Source organism: Phyllobates terribilis, unplaced genomic scaffold, assembly GCF_046119375.1.
Source record: "Phyllobates terribilis strain yellow unplaced genomic scaffold, ASM4611937v1 Scaffold_5__5_contigs__length_657084704, whole genome shotgun sequence".
In the NCBI taxonomy this organism is placed as follows: domain Eukaryota; kingdom Metazoa; phylum Chordata; class Amphibia; order Anura; family Dendrobatidae; genus Phyllobates; species Phyllobates terribilis.
This window is the reverse complement of record NW_027362765.1, coordinates 397,500,294-397,521,782: the sequence shown is the minus strand read 5'-3', so window position 1 is coordinate 397,521,782 and position 21,489 is coordinate 397,500,294. Positions and strand designations below refer to the sequence as shown.

At 40.1% G+C, this 21,489-nt stretch overlaps 1 protein-coding gene across 1 annotated transcript in view; it reads left to right on the top strand.

Annotated features, from left to right (window-relative positions):
• Positions 1-21,489, top strand: part of ADAM12 (ADAM metallopeptidase domain 12) — a 778,476-nt gene that overhangs the window by 374,291 nt on the left and 382,696 nt on the right. Inside the window, exon 5 of the mRNA XM_073685043.1 lies at positions 19,054-19,133. Within this exon, the coding sequence (XP_073541144.1) occupies positions 19,054-19,133 (80 nt within the window). The remainder of the gene's footprint in view (positions 1-19,053; positions 19,134-21,489) is intronic.

The following is a 21,489-nucleotide window of genomic DNA, read 5'->3' as shown; positions in this document are numbered from 1 at the left end:
AGGGATAATACAGACAGTGATCTCACAGTACAGGGATAATAAACACAGTGATGTCACAGTACAGGGATAATACACACAGTGATGTCACAGTACAGAGATAACAAACACAGTGATGTCACAGTGCAGGGATAATAAACACAGTGATGTCACAGTACAGGGATAATAAACACAATGATGTCACAGTACAGGGATAATAAACACAGTGATGTCACAGTACAGAGATAATACACACATTGTTGTCACAGTACAAGGATAATAAACACAGTGATGTCACAGTACAGAGATAATAAACACAGTGATGTCACAGTACAGAGATAATAAACACAGTGATGTCACAGTACAGGGATAATACACAGTGATGTCACAGTAGAGGGATAATACACACAGTCATGTCACAGTACAGAGATAATACACAGTGATTTCACAGTACAGGGATAACAAACACAGTGATGTCACAGTACAGGGAAAATACACACAGTGATGTCACAGTACAGGGATAACAAACAGTGATGTCACAGTACAGGGATAACAAACAGTGATGTCACAGTACAGGGATAATACACACAGTGATGTAACAGTACAGGAATAATACACACAATGATGTCACAGTACAGAGGTAATAAACACAGTGATGTCACAGTACAGGGTTAATGCACACAGTGATGTAACAGTACAGGGATAATACACACAGTGATGTCACAGTACAGGGATAATACCCACAGTGATGTCACAGTACAGGGATAATACACACAGTGATGTAACAGTACAGGGATAATAAACACAGTGATGTCACAGTACAGGGATAGTACACACAGTGATGTCACAGTACAGGGATAGCAAACAGTGATGTCACAGTACTGGGATAATACACACAGTGATGTCACAGTACGGGGATAATACACACAATGATGTCACAGTACAGAGATAATAAACACAGTGATGTCACAGTACAGGGTTAATGCACACAGTGATGTAAAAGTACAGGGATAATACCCACAGTGATGTCACAGTACAGGGATAATACACACAGTGATGTCACAGTACGGGGATAATAAACACAGTGATGTCACAGTACAGGGATAATACACACAGTGATGTCACATTACAGGGATAATAAACACAGTGATGTCACAGTACATAGATAATAAACACAGTGATGTCACAGTACAGGGTTAATGCACACAGTGATGTAACAGTAAAGGGATAATACAGACAGTGATGTCACAGTACAGGGATAATAAACTCAGTGATGTCACAGTACAGGGATAATAAACAGTGATGTCACAGTAAGGGATAATAAACACAGTGATGTCACAGTAAGGGATAATACACACAATGATGTCACAGTACAGGGGTAATAAACACAGTGATGTCACAGTACAGGGATAATACAGACAGTGATGTCACATTACAGGGATAATACACACAGTGATGTCACAGTACAGGGATAATACACACAGTGATGTCACATTACAGGGATAATAAACACAGTGATGTCACAGTACATAGATAATAAACACAGTGATGTCACAGTACAGGGTTAATGCACACAGTGATGTAACAGTAAAGGGATAATACAGACAGTGATGTCACAGTACAGGGATAATAAACTCAGTGATGTCACAGTACAGGGATAATAAACAGTGATGTCACAGTAAGGGATAATAAACACAGTGATGTCACAGTAAGGGATAATACACACAATGATGTCACAGTACAGGGGTAATAAACACAGTGATGTCACAGTACAGGGATAATACAGACAGTGATGTGACAGTACAGGGATAATAAACACAGTGATGTCACAGTACAGAGATAATAAACACAGTTATGTCACAGTACAGGGATAATACACACAGTGATGTCATAGTACAGGGATAATACACACAGTGATGTCACAGTACAGAGATAATAAACACAGTGATGTCACAGTGCAGGGATAATAAACACAGTGATGCCACAGTACAGGGATAATTAACACAGTGATGTCACAATACAGAGATAATACACACAGTGATGTCACAGTACAGGGATAATAAACACAGTGATGTCACAGTACAGGGATAATAAACACAGTGATGTCACAGTACAGAGATAATACACACAGTGATGTCACAGTACAAGGATAATAAACACAGTGATGTCACAGTACAGGGATTAAACACAGTGATGTCACAGTACAGTGATAATAATCAGTGATGTCACAGTACAGGGATAATACACAGTGATGTCACAGTACTGTGATAATAAACAGTGATGTCACAGTAGAGGGATAATGCACACAGTGATGTAACAGTGCAGGGATAATACACACAATGATGTCACAGTACAGAGATAATAAACACAGTGATGTCACAGTACAGGGTTAATGCACACAGTGTTGTAACAGTACAGGGATAATATACACAGTGATGTCACAGTACTGGGATAATGCACACAGTGATGTCACAGTATAGAGATAGTAAACAGTGATGTCACAGTACAGGGATAATAAACACAGTGATGTCACAGTACAGAGATAATAAGCACAGTGATATCACAGTACAGAGATAACACACACAGTGATGTCACAGTACAGGGATAATAAACACAGTGATGTGACAGTACAGGGATAATACACACAGTGATGTCACAGTACAAGGATAATAAACAGTGATGTCACAGTACAGAGATAATACACACAGTGATGTCACAGTACAGGGATAACGAACACAGTGATGTCACAGTACAGGGATAATAAACACAGTGATGTCACAGTACAGAGATAATACACACAGTGATGTCACAGTACAGAGATAATAAACACAGTGATGTCACAGTACAGGGATAATAGCCACAGTGATGTCACAGTACAGGGATAATAAACACAGTGATGTCACAGTACAGGGATAATACACACAGTGATGTCACAGTACAGAGAAAATAAACACAGTGATGTCACAGTACAGGGATAATAAACACAGTGATGTCACAGTACAGGGATAATACACAGTGATGTCACAGTACAGTGATAATAAACACAGTGATGTCACAGTGCAGAGATAATACACACAGTGATGTTACAGTATAGGGATAATAAACACAGTGATGTCACAGTACAGAGATAATAAACACAGTGATGTCACAGTACAGGGATAATACACGCAGTGATGTTACAGTACAGGGATAACAAACACAGTGATGTCACAGTACAGAGATAATAAACAGTGATGTCACAGTACAGGGATAATAAACAAAGTGATATCACAGTACAGGGATAATACACACAGTGATGTCACAGTACCGGGATAATACACACAGTGATGTCACAGTACAGGGATAATACACACAATGATGTCACAGTACCGGGATAATACACACAGTGATGTCACAGTACAGGGATACTAAACACAGTGATGTCACAGTACAGAGATAATAAACACAGTGATGTCAAACTACAGGGATAGTAAACACAGTGATATCACAGTACAGGGATAATACACACAGTGATGTCACAGTACAGGGATAATACACACAGTGATGTCACAGTACAGAGATAATAAACACAGTGATGTCAAACTACAGGGATAGTAAACACAGTGATATCACAGTACAGGGATAATACACACAGTGATGTCACAGTACAGGGATAATAAACACAGTGATGTCACAGTACAGGGATAATACACACAGTGATGTCACAGTACAGGGATAATAAACACAGTGATGTCACAGTACAGGGATAATACACAGTGATGTCACAGTACAGTGATAATAAACACAGTGATGTCACAGTGCAGAGATAATACACACAGTGATGTTACAGTATAGGGATAATAAACACAGTGATGTCACAGTACAGAGATAATAAACACAGTGATGTCACAGTACAGGGATAATACACGCAGTGATGTTACAGTACAGGGATAACAAACACAGTGATGTCACAGTACAGAGATAATAAACAGTGATGTCACAGTACAGGGATAATAAACAAAGTGATATCACAGTACAGGGATAATACACACAGTGATGTCACAGTACCGGGATAATACACACAGTGATGTCACAGTACAGGGATAATACACACAATGATGTCACAGTACCGGGATAATACACACAGTGATGTCACAGTACAGGGATACTAAACACAGTGATGTCACAGTACAGAGATAATAAACACAGTGATGTCAAACTACAGGGATAGTAAACACAGTGATATCACAGTACAGGGATAATACACACAGTGATGTCACAGTACAGGGATAATACACACAGTGATGTCACAGTACAGAGATAATAAACACAGTGATGTCAAACTACAGGGATAGTAAACACAGTGATATCACAGTACAGGGATAATACACACAGTGATGTCACAGTACAGGGATAATACACACAGTGATGTCACAGTACAGGGATAATAAACACAGTGATGTCACAGTACAGGGATAATACACACAGTGATGTCACAGTACAGGGATAGTACACACAGTGATGTCACAGTACAGGGATAATAATCACAGTGATGTCACAGTACAGAGATAATACTCACAGTGATGTCACAGTACAGAGATAATAATCACAGTGATGTCACAGTTCAGGGATAATACAGACAGTGATGTCACAGTACATATATAAGCATACGGCGATATCACACATTGAGGTAATAAGCACACAGTGATGTCATAGGACAGAGATAAATACAATATATTTCAGTTTTATAAAACTAAAGGTTATTCAGTGTTCAGTGTAACCATGTAACACTTTGTACTATAATTGACTTTTCAATTCTCTTCTTATTGTTAGTGAATTTTTGCATCGAAAACCTTTCCAGGTTGCATCCAGCTGACACATGGGCTCTTGTTAACGCTGTGTTCACCTGTCTAGTTGTCATTTCTTGGTAATGGATTGAATATAAAAAAAACAAAAACTGCATCTGTTACAAATAGAACAAACACAGATACAATATGGCAACCAAAATTTCTCTTTTTGAATGGATTTGTCTTTAAAAAATAAAAAACAGATCCTTTTAAAAATGCCCCCTTTGTTTTACCTTTTGCATCTGTTTCTGTTCCGGTATTAAAGAATTTGTTTTTACAAGAGATGTCTCTAAACTTGTCTGCTGTTCGTTCTGGAGATATGCAGTGCTGAAAAGTGAATCTTTTAGTGGACGAACATACATTATGATCTCTATCCCATGTTAAAAAAAAAAAGAAAAAAACTGAGCAAGTTGATATCTGTTTTATTTTTTGGGGGCTGGGCAAAAAAACTACGTTATTTTGGTCGAGCTAAAAATGGGATTGCAGCGAAGGGAAAACATTTTATGACACTTCTGTCGCCTTTCAAATAAATGAATCCTGTGATCAGCATTTTATTTCTGGTATTTATGATCCCAAAATGGATCGAACAACAGAAATAACTACCGGACATGTGAACAGAGCCTAAGTTACAATTGCAGATAGTACATAATCAGGGCAGAATGTTGCTATTCACTGACAACAAGCACAGATCTTGACACTGTGACGGTTTGTAAACACAATGTATATTGTAATGTTGAGCTTTGCTCTTTGTCTTGTCCATTATGGCAAATAATTCTTCTGACCCAAGCGGGTTTTCCAAATAAACATTAAGCAGCAGATTTATTACTGTTGTATTTATAGCCTGACGTCTTCAGAGCTATAAATTCCTCCGCATCAGAGTTAGGATTCAACTTAAAAAAAAAAAAAGATGTAAAAACATAGAGATCTGCAGTTATCTATGGGTCATGTCCTATAGAGACTGAATCAGCATAGTGGGAGTTTTTTTTTTTTACAGATGGTTTTGTATTGTTAGTTTCTTTTATTGTTAGTTGTGTTCTTTTATATTGTTAGTTGTGTAGTTTATGCTTACTATTGTGGTCATTTTTGTCCTTGTTCACCATTCGATGATTGTTGTCTGCGTCAGAAAAAAAAATCTATTTTAAATAGCCCATCATGCAATTTTGAGACCGGAAAGAAGGTGACTTTGCTATTTGGGACTTAGCAGTCAACGAGAGAAGAGCAACTCTCTGTATCTCTGGAAACCCAGCGCATCTGTGCATTACAAGGAGAGTTTATTAGTTTTAATAAAATCGGTGCAGTGCTTTTTTGCACTTATGGGGGGCGCTGCAGGAAAATTAAACACTTACTGCTGGGTTTCCTAATAGATTACAGGTGACCACTCTGGGTCTCAAGAAGTTACAGGACAAACTGTGATCAACTTTGGGGAAAGCACAGAAAATACAGAAATAATTAACACATGGATTCATAAAATAGTGTGTAAGCATATGTTAAAGATGTACGTTATTATTACATTAAAGAGGTTGTCTACTGCTTCTCCCCAATGTACTGAAGATACCTTCAACCGACCAATTTTGATTCATCAAAGCTCAACGAAGGTAGATTACATCAGATTATCCAGATTTTTGAATATCGTGCATTTCCAGTTTCATCTTTTGTGAAGCAGTAATATGATCTAAAATAGAACAGAATAAACCTGAAGCAATTGATGGGACGAGCTAACAATAACATTTCAGGGAGCGTTCCCGGCATCAGTATATCTACCATAAATGGGATTGAAACAGGTCGAATGAATAAATCTCCGACTAAAGGGATTTGTCATCATTTTCAATCACTTATGCTATTTTCTTAGAGGAAAATAATCCAGACAAGGTTAAAATTGATAAAAAAAAAATAAAATTACTTTTGCAGAAGAGTTTTTGCTATGGACATTCTTCTTTAGACTGAAGAAATAAAGGGGTTGCGTGATATTTGAAGGAAGGGTGTGTTGTTGTTTTTTTTTCCAGATACATACAGTCGTGAGAAAATTAAGTACACCCTCCTTGAAGAGGACTGTGACTGCTCCATTCCAACACCTTCAATCTTTTCTTTTTCAGCCATTCTGACATACATCCTGTTGTTTGGGATCATTGTCCTGTTGCATGACTCAGTTTTGGCCGAGCTTTAGCTTTTGGATAGAAGATCTCACATTTGACTCTAAAATACTTTGTTATACAGAAGAAGAGTTCATCGTCAACTCAATAATTAAAAGGTGTCAAGATTCTGTGGCTGTAAAACAAGCCCAAATAATGACCCTGCCACCACCATGTTTGACAGTTAGTCTGAGGTATTTGTGCTTATATGCTGGGCTTGGTTTTAACCAAATGTGGTTGTCACATCCATGTCTGAACAGGCTTCTGTAACCTCTGCCCTGGACGCTAGGCGGCACCATAGTAACACTACGGTCACTGCTGAACTCCGGCAGTGTTTGGATGTTTAGGTTTCAGATTGCTGAGACTGGTTCTCCCTTTGCTATAGACTTGTGTGTTGCTGCAGTGAGCTGGTAGGTAATTAGCTCTCTGCTGGGAGCCATGACTGGGGCTCCCTTCTATAAAAACCGCAGCAGACTGATTCTAGCTGCCAGTTATTAGTTTGTGTTCAGCTAGTGACATAGGCTGTGTAGATGGCTTTGTCTTATCTTCTGTGGTCTGTTTTGTATTTACTGTGTTCTGACTCCAGCTTGTATTTTGTCTACCCGGTTTTCTCCTAATTTTGTCCTTGATGCAACTTCTCGGCTTTGATCCTGCTTGGTGACTATTCCTGCCTCTGATTAACCCTTCTAGATGGCATCCCTTCCATGGAAGCAATCCACTGGATCCGTTGTAAGACCAAATCCCTGTACAGGGGTTAAAGGGTGGTCGGGGTATCTCTGGAATCTGCCAGATGGGAGTGGCTTGTGTCAAGTCTGTCCAATGTAGCCTTTTTGAGCCTGTGGCCTCTGATAGACGTAACAGTGGTGCAGGGCATTATGGCCAAACATCCCCACTTTGGTGTTATCTCTCCAAAAGACATTGTTTCAGAAATCTTGTAGTTTGTTCAAATATAACTTTACAAACTTTAGCCGTGCTGCCATTTTCTTTTTAAAACAAAGAAGCTTTCTCTCAGCAACCCTTCCAAACAAGCCACAGTTAGTTTTTATCTAGTTGTAAAGTAATGAACTTGAACATTTACCATGTTAACTATGTCCTTTAGAGTCTGAACTGTAGCTCTTGGGTTTCTTCCAATTCCTCTAATCATTGCACAGTCTGACCTTGAAATGAATTTACTCGTTTATTCCTGAGGAGATTATCAACTTTCTTGAATGTTTTCTACTTGTGAATAATTTTTTTATGGATTCCAAATTATTTAGATCTACTCTTATAACCTTTGCCATATTACTGGGCAGCAACAATGCTTCTCTAAGATCACTGCTGATGTCTTTCCTCCTTGGCATTCTGTTATCAGAAGCCTGAATGCTTCCAGCCAGCAAACTGCCCAAACTTCTGCTTTTATAGCAGTGGTCATACCTGCTGATGAACAATTAATCAAGCACCTGACTGCTACTTACCTCCTTAAGCAGTATGGGTGTACTTAATTTTTCACAAAATGCGTCTGCATTTTGACTTGTTTATTGGAAAATAAATTATAACAGTGTAACTTGTCCTGTGTTGTGGCCTAGAATTCAAAGAGGGTGTACTTAGTTTTTCTCATGGCTTCATATAGCTATAAACAAAATAGCCATAAAAACTGAAGAATTTGGAGTGGAATAGAGCCCTGTCAAGAAGCAATGTCTATAGGGACAATTTAACAGTTCCTATCCCTTTCACCACTGTTCAGAAGAGGGAAGGCTAATTGTGTGCAACCTAGGGGGGGACACCATTTTTATTTTTCCATGGGTCTCCCTCTATATGATTTTCACTGGATGCAATATTTTATTATTAGGCTAGCATTGTTAATAATTCTACTAATTTCTACAATTTCAAAGTAATGACCTTTTGTATAAAAATGCAACAACGTGTTACCTAGAATAGACAAAGGGGGTAAATCATAAAACGCCTATTAATATTAATGAGTATTGCATATGAATGATACCAATGGACATGCAGCTCTTCCATAAATAACTAATGGAGGAGCTCCCAGTAGGTGTCATGCAAGGTGTGGGAAAGACTAAGTGCCACACGAAGTGGAGAGGGGAAGAGAGCCTAGACTGTAGGGAAAGGGGGAGTGGAGACCTCAAAGGCTGATCTGATATCACCCTGTCTCCCCTATCGTCCCTGTATTGGTTCCTCACCAATCGCCACACAGAAACCTAAACCCTGTATTTTCCTAACACTTTTCCCTGGATAGGGAAGGGAGGATGAGCACTAGTCAGTCCACACTAACAACTAAAGACAACAAGGGAGACAAACACGGGGAAAAGTAACTTAGCTTGAGCCAACTCAACTTGAGTTGAGTCTTCCAGGAGCAAAAATTAAAGATGTGTCTGACAGGATATCAAGACTCTTCAGACCTACAGATCACTACCCATTCCTGCTAATACATGTGGGGACAAATGACACCGCAAGAAAGGACCTGGAAACCATCTGCAGTGACTTTGAAGACTTAGGCAAGAAAGTGAAAGAATTGGGAGCGCAGGTGGTCTTCTCATCCATCATCCCAGTGGATGGCCATGGAACAATGAGGTGGAATAAGATTCTACAGGTGAACAACTGGCTACGTCGATGGTGCCGTCAACAAGGATTTGGATTTCTGGATCACGGAATGAATTACCTACAGTACAGACCAAAAGTTTGGATACACCTTCTCATTTAAAGATTTTTCTGTATTTTCATGACTATGAAAATTGTACATTCAAACTGAAGGCATCAAAACTATGAATTAACACATGTGGAATTATATACTTAACAAAAAAGTGTGAAACAACTGAAAATATGTCTTATATTCTAGGTTCTTCAAAGTAGCCACCTTTTGCTTTGATGACTGCTTTGCACACTCTTGGAATTCTTTTGATGAGCTTCAAGAGGTAGTCACCGGAAATGGTCTTCCAACAATATTGAAAGAGTTTCCAGAGATGCTTAGCACTTGTTGGCCCTTTTGCCTTCACTCTGCGGTCCAGCTCACCCCAAACCATCTCGATTGGGTTCAGGTCTGGTGACTGTGGAGGCCAGGTCATCTGCCGTAGCACCCCATCACTCTCCTTCTTGGTCAAATAGCCCTTACACAGCCTGGAGGTGTGTTTGAGGTCATTGTCCTGTTGAAAAATAAATGATGGTCCAACTAAACGCAAACCGGATAGAATAGCATGCCGCTCCAAGATGCTGTGGTAGCCATGCTGGTTTAGTATGCCGTCAATTTTGAATAAATCCCCAACAGTGTCACCAGCAAAGCACCCCCCACACCATCACACCTCCTCCTCCATGCTTCACGGTGGGAACCAGGCATGTAGAGTCCATCCGTTCACCTTTTCTGCGTCGCACAGAGACACGGTGGTTGGAACCAAAGATCTCAAATTTGGACTCATCAGACCAAAGCACAGATATCCACTGGTCTAATGTCCATTCCTTGTGTTCTTTAGCCCAAACAAGTCTCTTCTGCTTGTTGTCTGTCCTTAGCAGTGGTTTCCTAGCAGCTATTTTACCATGAAGGCCTGCTGCACAAAGTCTCCTCTTAACAGTTGTTGTAGAGATGTGTCTGCTGCTAGAACTCTGTGTGGCATTGACCTGGTCTCTAATCTGAGCTGCTGTTAACCTGCGATTTCTGAGGCTGGTGACTCGGATAAACTTATCCTCAGAAGCAGAGGTGACTCTTGGTCTTCCTTTCCTGGGGCGGTCCTCATGTGAGCCAGTTTCTTTGTAGAGCTTGATGGTTTTTGCAACTGCACTTGGGGACACTTTCAAAGTTTTCCCAATTTTTCAGACTGACTGACCTTCATTTCTTAAAGTAATGATGGCCACTCGTTTTTCTTTACTTAGCTGCTTTTTTCTTGCCATAATACAAATTCTAACAGTCTATTCAGTAGGACTATCAGCTGTGTATCCACCAGACTTCTGCACAACACAACTGATGGTCCCAATCCCATTTATAAGGCAAGAAATCCCACTTATTAAGCCTGATAGGGCACACCTGTGAAGTGAAAACCATTTCCGGTGACTACCTCTTGAAGCTCATCAAGAGAATGCCAAGAGTGTGCAAAGCAGTCATCAAAGCAAAAGGTGGCTACTTTGAAGAACCTAGAATATAAGACATATTTTCAGTTGTTTCACACTTTTTTGTTAAGTATATAATTCCACATGTGTTAATTCATAGTTTTGATGCCTTCAGTGTGAATGTACAATTTTCAAATTCATGAAAATACAGAAAAATCTTTAAATGAGAAGGTGTGTCCAAACTTTTGGTCTGTACTGTATATGATGGACTACTTGCTAGAGATGGGGTGCACCTTACGAAGACTGGAAAACATGTATTTGGAAGTCGCCTTGCTACACTCATCAGGAGAGCTTTAAACTAGAACAATGTGGGAAGGGAAGCAAAAGGCCAGAAAAAGCCATACAGCTGACAAATACTATTGAGATCTCTGCTACTGGAAGTGGAAAGGAAGAACAAAGACAAAACAATTTAAATAATAAAAATATGGGAGGAAGAGAAACCAATCACAAACTAAAATGTTTTTATACAAATGCACAAAGCATGGGCAACAAACAAGGAGAATTGGAACTACTAACGCAGGAAAAGGAATATGATGTTATTGGAATCACTGAAACTTGGTGGGACGATACACATGATTGGAATAAAAGGCTAAAAGGATACAACTTATTTGCAAGAAACAGACTTGATAAACGAGGAGGAGGTGTCGCATTGTATGTTAGAAAAGCGTATATCTGCACAGAGATTGAAGCTTCAGAGACTGTGAGTTCTGTGGAAACTGTTTGGGTAAGAATACAAGGAGAGAACAACGGAAAGGACACCATTGTAGGCATTTACTACAGGCCACCTGGGCAAGCTGAAGATATGGATGAACTCTTTATGTATCAAATGACCAAGTTCTCCAAAAAATATGACGTAGTGGTCATGGGAGATTTCAACTATCCAGACATTTGTTGGGAATCTCTCTCAAGTAAAACTAACAGGTCAAGCAAATTCTTATCCTCTCTTGCTGACAACTTTATCTTCCAAAAGGTAGGGGAGAAAACAAGGGGATCTGCTACTTTGGATCTAATCCTTATAAACAGGGAGGAAATGGTTGAGGAGGTAAAGGTGGCTGGGACGCTAGGAGGCAGCGATCATGCTATTATAGAATTTTGGATAACTAGAGGAGGAAGACATGTGAAGACTCAAACTTCAAGGTTAGATTTTAGAAAGGCAGATTTTAAGAGACTCAGAAAGAGAATAGGAGGGATCCAATTGCTGGATGTCCTTAAGGACAAAAATGTCCAGGAAGGATGGGAAATTTTTAAAAATGAGATTCTCAAAGCACAATCGTTAACAATCCCGAAAAGTAGGAAGAATGGGAAGCATTTAAGGAAACCAGGATGGATGAACACAGAACTTAAACACATGCTAAAAAGAAAGAAAGAAATGTTTATTAAATGGAAAGAGGGAGGCATATCTAAAGAAGATTATAATGCAGTCTGCAGATCCTGCAGGGCACGTATCAGGTTAGCTAAAGCTGACAATGAATTAAGGCTTGCAAGAGATGTCAAAAGCAATAAAAAAGGATTTTGGGGGTATGTCAAAAGTAAAAGAAAAGTCAAAGATGCTATAGGATTTTTACAGGATGAAAATGGAGAAATGGTAAGAGAGGATGTTGAGAAGGCCGAACTTTTTAATTTCTATTTTGCATCTGTTTTCTCTCAGAAAGAAAATGTAACATCAACTGATCTTCACTGTCCTTTTAGAGGAATAGAGGAATCCAAGTTATCTGTAAACAGAAAGATTGTGAGGGAATATTTAGCTAACATAAATGAGTTCAAGTCTCCAGGTCCAGATGAATTACACCCCAGAGTACTGAAGGAGATCATAGAAGAAATTTTAGAACCACTCTCCATAATCTTTGAAAATTCTTGGAGAACAGGAGAAGTCCCAGAAGACTGGAGAAGAGCAAATGTTGTTCCTATCTTCAAAAAGGGGAAGAAGGTGGACCCAGGGAACTATAGGCCGGTGAGTCTGACTTCTATACCAGGAAAGATCTTTGAACAAATTATTAAACAACATGTATGTAAGTACATGGATAAGAATGAAGTGATTAACCAGAGTCAGCATGGGTTTGTAACTAACAAGTCATGTCAGACTAACTTAATTTCCTTCTATGACAGAATCACTGACTGGGTGGATCAGGGAATTGCTGTAGATATAGTATATCTTGACTTCAGCAAAGCATTTGACAAAGTATCTCACACCATCCTTATTGAAAAAATGACCAAGTATGCAATGGACCAGGCAACTGTTAGGTGGATTCATAACTGGCTTAGTGATCGGACTCAAAGGGTGGTTGTAAATGGCTTCACATCCAGCTGGATGAATGTCTCAAGTGGGGTACCACAGGGCTCCGTCCTGGGACCTGTATTGTTCAACATCTTTATCAATGATTTAGATGAAGGAATTGAGGGTAAACTGATTAAATTTGCTAATGACACAAAGCTAGGAGGGATAGCTAATACTAGAGAAGAGAGAGAGAGGATTCAAAAAGGCCTAAATAAACTGGAGCAGTGGGCAGCAACCAACAGAATGGTTTTTAACAGGGAAAAATGCAAAGTACTACATCTGGGCAATAAAAATGAAAGAAGCATATACAGAATGGGAGGAATAGAGCTAAGCAACAGTACATGTGAAAAAGACTTAGGTATACTAATAGATCATAGACTGAACATGAGTCAACAGTGTGATGCAGCAGCAAAAAAGGCAAATACAATTCTGGGATGTATTAACAGAAGCATACAGTCTAGATCACGTGAAGTCATTATCGGTCTTTACTCCTCTTTGATCAGACCTCATCTGGAATACTGTGTACAGTTTTGGGCACCACATTTTAAAAAAGACATAGACAAACTGGAGCAAGTTCAGAGAAGAGCGACCAGAATGGTGACTGGTCTGCAAACCATGTCCTATGAGGAACGGTTGCAGGATTTGGGAATGTTTAGCTTGCAAAAAAGAAGACTGAGAGGAGACTTAATAGCTGTCTACAAATATGTCAAGGGCTGTCACACTGTAGAAGGATCATCTTTATTCTCATTTGCACAAGGAAAGACTAGAAGCAATGGGATGAAACTAAATGGGAGGAGACACAGATTAGATATTAGAAAAAACTTTTTGACAGTTAGGGTGATTAATGAGTGGAACAGGCTGCCACGAGAGGTGGTGAGTTCCCCTTCAATGGACGTCTTCAAACAGAGGCTGGACAGACATCTGTCTGAGATGATTTAGTGAATCCTGCTTTGAGCAGGGGGTTGGACCAGATGACCCAGGAGGTCCCTTCCAACTCTACCATTCTATGATTCTATGATTCTATGAACTTTAGAGAGATTACTCCTAATGTCCTCAAAGCACCAAAGAGGAAGTAAGCAGACTAACAGCTCTAAACCTTCACAAGAGAACAAGTGAATATCACCAGCACCTCCCTGTAGCAAACAGCAAGTATTTAAACACCCAGGCCTGGGTGTCAATTAGCAAGAGGGAGGTAGTCGCTGGGTCCTAGAGTGAGACAGCTAAGAAGGTGTCTGTAATGCCAAACGAAGAGATCTGCAACCAACTGCAGGACGACTGTCTGTCACTTCGGACACACCCAAGACAAGAAGAAACCATTGATAAGCTAATCTCAATGGTATCCTCACCCTGAAAACTCACAACTAGACGTTTCAAAGTGAAAGCCGGTCCTAAATACATCCATAATACTTTCCAGTTGTTTCCGTTTCTTGCTATGTTTTACAAGCGTTTTCCTTGTCCAGAAGAAATTCAGTGGAATAACTTACAGATAATACTATACAATAATATACCGTATTACACTACACATAAAGACAATACAATAAAATACAAAATAATTTACTAGAAATACTTTAATTGTGCACACTGCATATATGAAGCGGGTGCAGGAGCTGAGCCCGCTCCATAATACATACACAGTAGAAATATTGTATATGAACCATATAAATATTATACTAAAAATATAAATGTACTCTGCAAGAATTTACCATAATATATTATAACTAAATATATACTATGCAACATTAAACTATAATATATACACAATATAATCACTATATAAATGTTGTATATACTACACTTAATATATAAATAATATAATATGCAGCATATAAATGCTATACTATAGATTTATTCTATTATATACCAAATAACATATTACAATGCAGTCATATGATGTAATAAAACTCCTCTTCTATGACTATATATAGTACATTTGTACATGAGTTGTTTCTTGTCTTCAGAGCTAGCAATCCAGTCTCCTTAACACACACAGCCATTACGCAATTTTCTAATTTTCAACCCAGTTTTGTAAAATGCAGAACTTCTCTTTGCACATTACTGGTTATTTTCTCGCATTTCCATTGTGTAGATGAAGTTACCAAACGTATGACAGTTCAGCTTAGGGGCTGAGACAGGTTTGCATTAGTCAGCCACGGAGTGGATTGCTCTGGAAATTTGATCTGTCACACTTTATTTTAAATTAAACCTAATTTTGGTGATTGGAAGAAATATGTTCTGCTCCTCATACTTACTGGAAATGTTTGATCTTTTCCAAAGAGCTATATAAAAGTGGATGAGACCAGGTAAAAAAATTCTAGTTTGAAGTCTAGGAAGGGGTGTACTATTGATTTAAAGTTCAGTCTTCGCATGCCTCCAGCAGGTGCAGCATATTGGCGGTAACTTTTTTTTGCATTTTCCTTTGGTTGCCTTGGATTTGTAAACTTCTTCCATTAGAATACCTAATTATTATTTCAAAATTTTGGAATAGAGCTTCCACAGGCAGGTTAAGCACAAGCCATTCCATTTATCATATCCCAGGGGTTGCCCTGGCCTTCACCCTTTAACCTCTGTACAGGCATCTTGACTTATACAGGGACCCTTGGGCTGGAGCCACGGAGTCAGCTGCTGACCACTGGAGCAAGTTTTCGTCAAGAAAGATCGTCACGTAGGGTCTATGCCAAAAGGTCACATCAGGGACAAAATAAGAAAGCAAGTAGGTGGTCACAATACAATCCGAGGTCAGAAATGGAATAAATCAGGATAACACAACCGGAGCAAGGAGCAAGGAACAAGGCTATAGACCAGGTAAACTTAACTTGACTGGCGGTGGTAGTCAGAGGTTCAGGGGTTTAAATAGCAGACAGCCCCACCCATGGCTCTCAGGAATGAGTAATTAAACCCATAGCTCCCTGGTTTAGTCGCACCAAAAGTTCCAGGAATAAAATAGGACTGCTGCTATCACATGAAGCACACAGCAAAGTCATGACGGAGCCCAGCAGTCAAAGTGGAAACAGAGGGGACAGGAACCACCACGTTGCACCTATAGACACCATCAGGTCTCAGGCAGGAACTTGTAACCAATATTTGACTATTGGATTGGGCTAGGCTAAACTGAGGAGGAGGAGTCTAAGGGATTTTTCAATCTATGCCTCATAATGCTCCTCAGATGCATGGACTTATGCAGGGAACCTCCAGGGCACATCCATCGAGTGAAGTGAGAATTGATAATTAGAAACATGGTCATGTATATCCAAGGTCAGTGCCAGCAAAGTTTATGCAACCCTGGTGATTGCAGGTAACTCTCTGTTAAGCCAGTATACAGATGGACAGACAAAAGAGTAGGAGCAAAGAGTCAGAGACCCGTCCTGACTTCAGATGTGTCCCTGTTTTCTGTAGAGAGAAACAGACCTTCCCGACAACAAACAGTGGAAAGCAAGTTACATAGAATTGACTTGCATTTTGGAGTGATTTTTTTGGGGGGGGTAAGACGACATCAATTTAAAGTGATTTGCATACTTATGACATTATCAAATGAGATCAAGTCATTTAGAAGAACAGGACAATGCACATTCAAAATATTTATGGAACATGGTAATATTCTACGACTTCATAAAATAATTACCATATTCCAGACATACCTTTACTTTGATGAATGACCACTATAGAACTGGTACTGTTCCACCTCCGTTGGCTTCCCTCATAGAACGCTATGTGCAGAAATATATAATATTACAGCTTTTGTTTTAACAGCTTTAGGTTGAGTATTTGCAGATGAAACGTCTTTGAGATGATGTGTAATAGATTCCTCTAAGTCTAACAGCATTATGTTCTTTACCAGGAAATGAGGCTGGGGGTTTGGCAGCATATTATATGTTCCAGACTCTCCGCAGCAGTCATCATATAATGAGTTGAGGTCATGTACTGGAATGAGACATATCTCTTATCACATTTTTAGAGGATGGAGAAGTCTTAACTTTAAAGCAAGTTCAGAAGGAGTATTTGGATGGAGGGTGATACATAGTTCCAACTGAGGAAGGTATGAATGAAGAAGGAACGTGTAGAAGGGATAGGATTCTATCCATGCCAAATGGAAACCATTATCCTTGGTAAGAAATGGCCTTTACCAAGATTAATGTGAACACTGAATGGTGGTGTCCATAAATCAGAAGGTCTTGGCTGAAGGAGCATGGAGAGACTCCATCAGGGCTACTTCCCATTACATGGTCAAGAAAGGCTGAGGGTACAGATGTGTTTACGCCTAACTAAATGCAAATTCTGTTAATGACTCAAATTCAATAAATTCTTTGAGTTTTTTTAATAGTATTAATGTGTCCTGAAATGACTCAGACCTGGAACCTGTGATGTGGAAACCAGAATTGGTGTCACTGTCCACCCCTTGTGGCTACATATAGGCTCAAACATCTCTTGACAGAGCATCACAAATTCATGTTTTCTGTTTTTGTCAGAACTGGCAATATCGCTCTGTTCATACCAGATTATGCTCAGCTAAGAGGAAAGATAAGGACACAACTGTATCTTTCCCAGGTGATGGATGTATATAAGGCTCTTTGCTTTTGTTTGTCTTCACTGTGTGAGTGGAGCATGAGATAGAGGTTCAAAGAACGCCAAAGATAAAACTCACGCAGTTCTCCTTCAGGACCTGTAAAAAGCATAGTACAGTTTATCAGGTCTCCTGGGATGATCCCTTTCATACATACAATTGAAAGTTATCCCTTATCCATAAAATATTATTATTATTATTATTATTTATTATTATAGCGCCATTTATTCCATGGCGCATAAATTACTGACCGTTAGGGGTCAGACCGCTGGGATCTCCAGTGATATTGAGAAAAGGGCTCAGCAGAACCTCGTCTGAATGGAGCAGAGGTGCAAATATTCATCCTCCACTAGATTAATTGTCTATGAAACTGCCAAAAACAGCAGAGTGCTGTACTCAACTTCCTCTAGAAGATCTATAGACAATGATTGAAGCATGCACTCCTATGCCCCTTACAGACAAGGCTCTGCTGAGCCTCATTCTTGGGTATGTGGATGAAGTTGGGAATTTACAAGACATGTCCTCTTGTCAATTTCCAACTTCATCCACAAACCCAAGAATGAGGATCTGCAGAGCCTCGCTTGTAAGGCGTTAACCAAACACTAAGTACACTCCCAGGGGGCATTCTTTTTAGCCTCTTTAGTGACAGTATTTTAATTTCTAAACTATTTCAACCGCTTAACTGTCCCTTTCTGTATTGTAATTGTGGTACTCCTGAAGAAGAGGTCGGTGCGAAACGCGTTGAGAATAAAACTGCAGTTGATTCTTTATTCATCTGCATCTTGGTTTCCTTCTACCAGTAGCGCTGCATTTATCCACATTCCTATGCCTTTAAGTTTATTCTTGAGTTTGTGACACCTTTGGTGAAAATAATGGCAACAGCCCCTGGACTGGAGTGACGCTGTTTCTGGGTGAATAAACAGACTTTTTTAATCCTTATAATCCCTACAAATGTCTAGAAGAGAGCTTTATGTTCACACAGGAATGTCATTAACAGCAATAACTAGTAGTAAAGCTCTGAAATAAAATATAGCATAGTAGAGGAGAAATAACCCTTCTTCTCTTTTGAAAAATTTCCCATAGAAAAGTTAGAATCTTTAGTATGAATTATTTAGATTGCAGTGAGAGTTACTAACCCTTAAACATATGGCAAATCAAAACTGTTAGGCGTGACATTTCTTTGGTTTTCTCTTTAAGGATCGCTGCTACTATCACGGAGATTTAGAAGGATATCCTGGTTCATCTGTCAGTTTAAGCATCTGCTCTGGCGGCCTCAGGTAAAAAATTATTTTATTTCTGTTGCTTAGATAGTGCCAACATATTCTGCAGCACTTTACGGGCGTTGGTATTACTCACTGTCCCCAGAGGGGCTCACAGTCTAAATTCTCTATTAGTATGTCTCTGGTGTGTTGGAGGAAATCAAAAAACCTGGAGGAATCCAAGAAAACACATGGAGAACATGCAAACTCCATGCAGATGTTGTCCTTGGATGGATTGAAATTAAATTAACATTAGAATGCTCTCCACACCAGAGTGTTCTCTGTCTGCCACATAAGAGTCATCATTGGAATAATCTGTATGTTGTAAGGGTGGATCATAATGGATCATTTAGTGATCACAAAAATGCACTTTGTGCTGTATAATATTAACTAGAGTGCTCTCTGTCAGTTGTGCAGATCATTAGAATGCTCCCTGCATGATAATGTGAGCATTAGAATGCTCTGTATCTATATCATTAAGTAATCACTAGAGTGCTTACTCTGTGGTATAGTAGTTGGATTGCAATACTCTGACTTGGGTACAGGATCATAAGAATATTTTTTTAAGACACATTGATCACTATACAGTGTCAGATACACAGATCATTAGAATGCTCTGAGTATGACAAGGTGCACATTAGAATGCTCTGTATAATACAGTGGTGGCCAAAAGTATCGGCACCCCTGCAATTCTGTCAGATAATACTCAGTTTCTTCCTGAAAATGATTGCAATCACAAATTCTTTGGTATTATTATCTTCATTTAATTTGTCTTCAAAGAAAAAAACACAAAAAGAATTGTCCTAAAGCCAAATTGGATACAATTCCACACCAAACCTAAAAAAGGGGGTGGACAAAAGTATTGGCACTGTTTGAAAAATCATGTGATGCTTCTCTAATTCGTGTAATTAACAGCACCTGTAACTTACCTGTGGCACCTAACAGGTGTTGGCAATAACTAAATCACACTTGCAGCCAGTTAACATGGATTAAAGTTGACTCAGCCTCTGTCCTGTGTCCTTGTGTGTACCACATTGAGGATGGGGTCGAAGGCAGTCATAGAAAAGGTTAAGTTAAAACAGTGTCAGCGGATATCTAAGGAAAAGGGACCAGGTTTAGTAAATATCTATAACTGGCAATTCTCAGCAAACTGCTAGGAGTTTAAAAAGGGTGTGGGCCATCTAGGCACTGAGTCTGTGTAAGAGCGGCACTACATTGTGACAGAGGTAGAGGTTGTAGGAGCAGATTCAGACAAGGCTATAACAGGTTGTAATTCATAGAGTGCTCTCATTAGAATGCTCTGTACAGTATATAGCAATCACAAGACTGCTGCCTCTATGGTGTAAAGTAGTAGTCTACTAAAATACTTTATAAGTGGGAGGGGAATTGACTCGCCCCCTGGGCCGTGGGGCACTCGGATCCGGGCAATAGGGGAACGATGGGGGTAGTAGTGGCAACCCGGTTCCGTGGCTCAGGGTGGTCAGGCCAGTGGTAGTCTGCTAAGTGCTGTTGATAACGTCCGACTATGCCACCCGTGGATTTGTGGTCATTAGGAACCGCCGCTGCTGGGCCGACCGCTGGGGCTGATGATGTATGCAGCTGAGGTGGTGTGACTCCCCACGGGAAGAGTGCAGCCCCAGGGCAGTGTAGTGGATGGTGGGAGTGATGGTGGTGAGAGTCCCAGAGCTGATAGTGCTGGAGGAGCAAGGAGCACACAGACAACAGGTTGCAGTCCAGGGTCTTTACTAAAACAGATGAACTGACCCACAAACAGTCCCGGCTAGGAGGGGACCTGGATGTCTGAGAGCAAATGGGAAGTTGGCCCTGGTCAGGGTGAGGGTGTAGGCCTACCGTGCTCTCTGCGCTCCTTCTGGCTATCTCCTCCTTATAGGGTAACAGCCCACGTTTCCGAGCTCTCCGTGTATTCTCGCCTGTATGGCCTGCAACGTGGGTTCCTTTCTGCTACCGGCCTGGTACGGCTTTGCTGGTCCCTTCTGTTGTGGCAGAGCCTCCGGGCTTCTTAGGCCAAGGAATATACAGTCCCCTGCGGACTGATTATCTGCTGCTGGACGTGGAATCCTCACAGTCTCAGACACCAAAGTCTGGTAAAATGGAGTTCTTTATCTGCCAAGACAGGCTCACTTCGCCTCTTGTCTCTGGCTTTGGCTCTCCTTCTGCCACACTTCCTCTTAGGGTGCAATACGACTGTCCCTCTCTGTTCTGGACACTTCTCAGTGCTGAGACAGGTCGTCCAGTTCTCTCTAACCCTGCCCCCAGTTCCAGCTTTTATAGGGGCAGCCTGCTCCCCCTACTAGCCTGTGACAGGAGGTATTGAATGCTAATGTTCCCCTGACTAGAGAACCTCCCCCTTGCT